Source organism: Spermophilus citellus (genome assembly GCF_964194105.1).
Source record: "Spermophilus citellus genome assembly, chromosome: 9".
NCBI lineage: Eukaryota > Metazoa > Chordata > Mammalia > Rodentia > Sciuridae > Spermophilus > Spermophilus citellus.
This window is the reverse complement of record NC_138191.1, coordinates 135,248,987-135,254,986: the sequence shown is the minus strand read 5'-3', so window position 1 is coordinate 135,254,986 and position 6,000 is coordinate 135,248,987. Positions and strand designations below refer to the sequence as shown.

General features: G+C 48.1%; 1 protein-coding gene across 4 annotated transcripts in view; it reads left to right on the top strand.

The window, feature by feature from the left end:
- Window positions 1-238: 238 nt before the first annotated feature.
- The window catches only part of LOC308656030 (calmodulin-binding transcription activator 1-like), a 103,747-nt gene continuing 97,985 nt past the window's right edge, over window positions 239-6,000 (top strand). For 3 of the 4 annotated variants that reach the window (XR_014023587.1, XM_081306650.1, XM_081306651.1), the window contains exon 1: window positions 239-431. Coding sequence is in view for 3 of the 4 variants with exons in the window: in XM_081306650.1 (XP_081162776.1) it covers window positions 253-431 (179 nt within the window). In the remaining variant the exon portion in view is untranslated. The remainder of the gene's footprint in view (window positions 432-6,000) is intronic. The other variant, XM_081306652.1, reaches the window with a different exon arrangement.

The following is a 6,000-nucleotide window of genomic DNA, read 5'->3' as shown; positions in this document are numbered from 1 at the left end:
GAAATATTCCGTATCGGCCCCACTCTGATTGGACCGTTCTTTCAGGCCTTGACCACTAGAAAGCTTTGTTTAGGTCTGGAAGGCGGGCTTTCCTGGGAGTGGGTGGGGAGGGGGCGTTGGTTCTTGACCAATACGATTAGTCCGTGGGGTGGTGACCAGCCAATGGGTCAGATGGATAGGACGCTCCTCCCGGAGAGTAGTGAGACCCCTGATGCGGGGTGATTGGCGGCGGGAGCAATGAGTGGCAGTCCCATGGTCCAATTGGCGCTGTGCGTGGGCCGCGGGGCGGGGCCAGGGCGGGTGCGCGGCGGCGGCGGGGTGGCTGGGCCGGCGGCGGCGGCGGTACGAGGCGCGCGCTCGGGGTCCCGGTCGCGAGGAGGAGGAGGATGTGGCGCGCGGAGGGGAAATGGCTGCCGAAAACAAGCCGGAAGGTAAGAGCCGGAGCGCGAGGGCCCGGGGGGCGGCTCGGTGGGCGGCGGGACGCGGCCCCGCCGGACATCCCGGGCATCGGCGGCGCCGGGCGGGAGCGCGGGGGCGCGGCGGGCGGGCGCCCCGGCCGGGGAGGGGGCCGGCGGGGTTGGGGGGGCGGAGCGCGGCCGAGTCCTGAGGTGACTCGCGGGGCGACGGAGCGCGGCGCCCCGCACCCCACCCCCGGGGGCGGGCTGGGCCGGGGGGGGGCGGGGGGCGCGCGGGGCGGGGGCCGGGCCCAGCGAGGAGGAGGAGCCGCGGAGGGCCGGCGCCTCCCCCACCCGGACCGGGCATCCCCGCCGCTCGCGAGCTCGCGGCGCCCGCGCCCCTCGCGCCGGGCCCGGGGTGGGGGCCGCGGGGCGGAAAGTTTATCCGCCTCGGGCCCCTGGCCCCGGCCGGGCCGCTCGGGCCGTTCCCCGTCGGGCGGCAGCGGCGGCGCTCAGCCCTCGCGGGCCGCCTGCTCCCGGCGGCGGGCAGGGCCGGACGTACTCTGGCAGCCCCCGCCGGCTCCCCGACGCCTCCCCGGCAGGCGGGGGTCCCTGCGCCTGTCCCCGCCAGGGGGACCCTCTCCCGCTGAGCGTGCCTCGGCCGAGGGCCTCGTGTGACCCCTCCCCCTTCGCCTCTCGGGGAGGGAAGGGGGCCTGCGCAGCATCCCCGCCCCTCACCGCCCTGCACATCCTACTCTTGCCCTTGCACCCTCGCAGCCTGGAGGGTGGGGTCTCGGTTTTGGTGGCTAGTGAGGCTCTCCACACTCCCTTGCCCTTTACCTTCGGTGACCCCGATCGTCGCTTGGCATAGGGGTCCGTCTGAGCCTCTCCCTTCCATGGAACCTTTTGGGGCCTCTGCACTCTGTCTGTTGACCCTTTTTGCCAGGACTCGGGGACTCGGGCCACTGCTGTTCTTTCCTCTCCCAGTGATCCTGGGGGCCTGTGCAGCTCTGAAGTCATTTCTAAATGGGAGAGCAGACACTTCTTCAGATTGTGTGCACTCTCTGCACACTTTCCTGGGTTAGGGTGAGCTCATTCCCTGAATACCCTTTGAATTGCCCTCTTTTTCTTAGGTAGAAAACTGGATGGTCAGTGCTCCTTTCTCCAGTTGTCTATGTACCTTGACGTGTTCTTTCTCCTTGGAGTTCCCAGTCTTGAGGGTGGGTGCCCTAATGAGATGTAGGACAGGGCTTCCGTTGTGCCTAGCACTTGAGTAAAAAGGGGACACAACAGTTACTCCCACGTCGGAGGAAAACAAAGGTGTAATTTTTGCTTCTAGTTGATTCTTGCATCTTCGGAGGGGGCAACCTTCACCAGTTGACACTATCCCACTGGGAGAAGAGTCGTGTGCACTTGGCTTTTGGTGTTCTGATTACTGTCTTCTGTGCAATAGGAACCAGACTTTGAACGTCCCACACTCAAGTGTCTTTGAACCTACCCTGGAAATAAACTTTCCAATTTCTCTTTTGAGAGGACTCATATCCTCCTTATGGCTTCTGTTTCCTAGTCAGCCATATTTAGTGAGCCTGTTACCTTGACTTTTTCTAATTTTCTCAAATTGTATTCATGTTGGCTGGGTAAGGAGAAGCCATATGCCTTTCCATCCAGAATAGGGAGTGTAGACACCCATGTCGCCCACGTGCCATTCGGGAAGAGGTAGCTTGTGTGCTCCTTGTTGTACTAGAACCTTCCTTTGGCCCTGGTAGTGTCTCTTGTGGGATCCAAACATTTCTTTGGATTTTGTACCTTTTAGGCAAATGGGAAATTTGAATGCTTTCTATTTTCTGCTGCTCTGGTTCTCTTTGGTGAAACAGATCATCTTGATGCTGTACTCATTTGTTGACATATATACATATAGGTCTGTATGCAAAGATAAAATAATATTCTTTACATATATAGAGAAAAAGTTAGAAGGATTAGGTGACTAGCTCTACACTTTGGGTGTGTGAGGGTACTGTTAACATGCAAGAATATAAATATATATTACTTTTGTTGGTAACTGTTCAGGCTTAGGAGAATCAGAAGAAGAATCACTGATAAATGGCCAGTTTTCACCACTCTTTTATTTGTCATTTGCACTGTACTGAATAAGCAGAATGACATCCTGAATGTTCACCATGTCCCTGCTTATGTGAAACGTAGAGTGCTTGTGGATGAGCATTCGGAATTTAGGGGCAGTATTCTTTGCTTTTTCTCCATGGGGTGAAAAGTTCTTATATTTATTTCTTTATTGCAGTGTAGGGGAGGGAGGTTTCCTGTGTTTTGGGCAAATTAGGAAATGGGTGAGAAGAATCTGTTTCTCTGTGACAGAACTAGGAAGGAAAGGCCACATAAACACATTCCTGCTGGATTTTGGCCATTTAATAAGGAGAGAGGCTGTTAAATTAGGAAAAGGTACATTTGGAAAGGCCCTTGCCACTTCCTGAGAGGGTAGGAGGATTATTCCTGAGGTGTTCCCCCCCCCCCCCCTCCTCTGGGGAAGGGGAATGGTGAGAGCCCTGTGGGCTGGGCTCTGGTTAGAGTTTTACCTCCTGGTCTTCATCCCTCCTTCCCTGCTGTCACTCTGAAGTAAAGTCTGTGTTTTTGACAGGCTTAGTGTGGATACTTACTCTCCTCAGTGGGCTTGTTGGGCTGTGAGAATTGGACCTTGGAGCACTTTCCTAGCAAGGAGACTCAACCTTGATTTCCTAAGAAGATATAACCACTTAGAAGTTTGGATAGCACTGGGTTTGGACTGCTGGATTTTGCCATTCAGTTAATATTGAGCTGTCCATTGAGTATGATAACTGTTGGCAGAAAGAGCTTTTGACCTCCTTTTTGCTTTTCTTTTTGAGTTTCTTTTAGTTTTTAAGCTGTTTTGACTGTATCTGTAATCAGCTTGATCGAGTTGTGTATTTTAGGGGTAATGTTAGTCTTAGAAAAATCAAGTCAAATACCTACTGTGTATGTTGGCGTAAACCCAGAAAAGTTATCTCATTTCCCATGGTAGCTCTTTCTTGCCCTTCTCTAGGCCACTGCCTGCCTTTGGGAGTCTTCGCTGTGGAACAAGGAGCTCCCTACTGGGACAGTGGAAGGCAGAGTGGTGGATGTTAGTCAGGAATGTGCTGGATATTACTGTCTAAAGTTGGGTTCTCAACCTTGAGTTGAGTACAGTTGTGCTTTCTGTGTCACTGGGCTTCATAGATGATTGGAAATGGCTTTTTCCTCCTACTCCCCCAGTGCAAGGTGCTCTTTTGTAGATAACCAGCCTTCATGGGTTCTCTTAACCACTTTCCTTTTTTCTGTTTGGTTTTCTGCTAGAACATCAGTCTTTCTCCTCTTATCTCCCAGATTTTGGGACAAGTTTCGGTGGCTGCTTCTCCCTTGTCTTCTTGAAGACCTGTCTTACCCTGCTTCTGGGAAACATTGGGTTGTTCTGTCTCATTTTTCAGTGTATTCAGAATGTTGATATGTACAGGGCAGCCTTTCCTCAAGGTCAGATTGGGTCAGCTTTTCCTGTTCAAAGTGTAGCATTGTTGTTCTTAATTGCTTTTAGAGACATCTTTATACATCCTGCTCAGCCACATTTTCTGTTTCTTTAGTTTTTAGACTCTGGCTATGATATACTTCCCCCCTAAAAAAGCCCATTCTTAGAGTCAGGAAACATTGGTTTAGATCTTTGTTTATGCTAGTGTAGTCTCATGTGAGTGGGTGGGTTTGGAATTCTTTTTGACTGATGGTGAGATAGCCCTTCTGTGGCTTAACATTTCTTCCCACCGTTTTCTTTACTTTGGGCCATTCATCATTTCTCATTTCTTAGAGTTTGAGGAATACCCCTTTGTGTGCAGTTGTACTTCTTTCTGACTTCCTTATGGAGAAAGCAGTAGAAGGTGATTCTCATGTTCTCTTATTTTCCTTCTGTAGTTGTGCCACTTGCCTCTCTTGTGGTGCCTTTGAATATGCCCTTTTGGGAAGAAGCTGTTTTTATATCCATAATCCATTATTGCAGTCATGTACTCAGGAGCCCTTTACTCTGGGCATCTACTATGTGTAAAGCTCTGTGGGGGTTATGTGACTTTAAGTGAGACCATATTGAATCTTGTTAGTCTTTTAGTATGAATGACATTTTAGTGTATTTTGTACTTGTCTTTAAAAGTCTTGTACAATTTTTGTCTGAATTTTAATTTTTTGGATTGTAATCTTACAAAAATATACTCTAATAGTGTACTATCCTGTTGAGCTTTCTCCCTCCTCCCTGCAGGAGTGGGGGTGGAGAAGAGGGTGGAGGGTGTACTGGGAGAGGCATTGAACAGCTTTCCTCTAGGCCGTGGGTGTGTGTAAGATAGAGAAGGAGAGAGAGAAAAGTAAAGTCAACCTTAATCTGATTGTCTAGACATAACTTTCAGGTCATTTAGGTATATGATTGGTTGGGATGTTTATTAAACATTTGAACAGCAGCGTTATGTTAGATATTATATAGAACATAAAATCAAATATATGCTTCATATAAGGAAGTGTTAGAAAAGCATTTTTCTCTTCTGATTAACTGGTCTGGTTTATATTACAGTATAATATATGATAACTATAACATGAGCTGCTGTTAAATTTTTGCTGCCAGAAAGCGTTATATCTAAATTTAATGCCTAATTGTGATGACCATTCTTAGATTAGATATCTGATACCATTATCACTGCTTTTGTTTATTATGTGACTTTTTATTCTTTATGCTTTTTGATATGCTGTTATTTGTATTTTTTTGTTTGTTTTTTGTGAGTAGCAGTGGATTCTCCTTGGGTGCAGATTAGATATTAGTGGTGATGATAATCATAATAAAAATTAATCTGGAGTGTGTTTTTTTTTCCTCCTTTAAATGAGATTACCTCCCTCTTTAATATATTTTAGAAGCCAGTTTTGCTAGGATTTCACTACTGTGAAAACTATTGTGTAGGATTGTTAGGGTTGTGGTATGTGGTTGGCAGTGTTCTCTGTTGTTGTGAATGTGTGAGTGAATGTTCTTTTGGTGACAGGGATGTGTGCTTCTTTTGTGTTTCCATTATACAGATCATTTCCTACAGTGTTCAGTGTCTTCTGGAATCACTTAGCTTGCCCTTTTGGGATGTTTTAGATTAATTAAATCCTACCTCTCTTTCTCTTCTTTAAAGTCTTTCCGTTTTCTCTGTTTCTCGTCTTTAGTCTTTCCTTTTCCTCTTCCTTGCATAAGCAGGTTTCTCTACTGCCCTTGTTGTTATTGTTATAGAAAGCACTTGTAGATATATTTCATTTATAGCCTTTCTGTCTTTTAGTGTAAAGGGGCTGCTTTCTATCCCCTTTGTCCTGTAGACAAAGCATGGTTCCTTCTTATCTCCCTAAGATAGGTAGATGGCATGGAATTTAAGTTCCAGCAAGGGATGACAGTGGTATTTGTAACTGGAAATCATCTGAGGTGAAACACTGAGCCCTTCAAGGCTTCTGGGCCTCTACATGTAGGATTTTGTAAATTTGTTCGTTTCTCTATTCAGTCAGCTTTTTTCTCTTTCTCTTTGGCTTGATATCAGTACATTTCTTT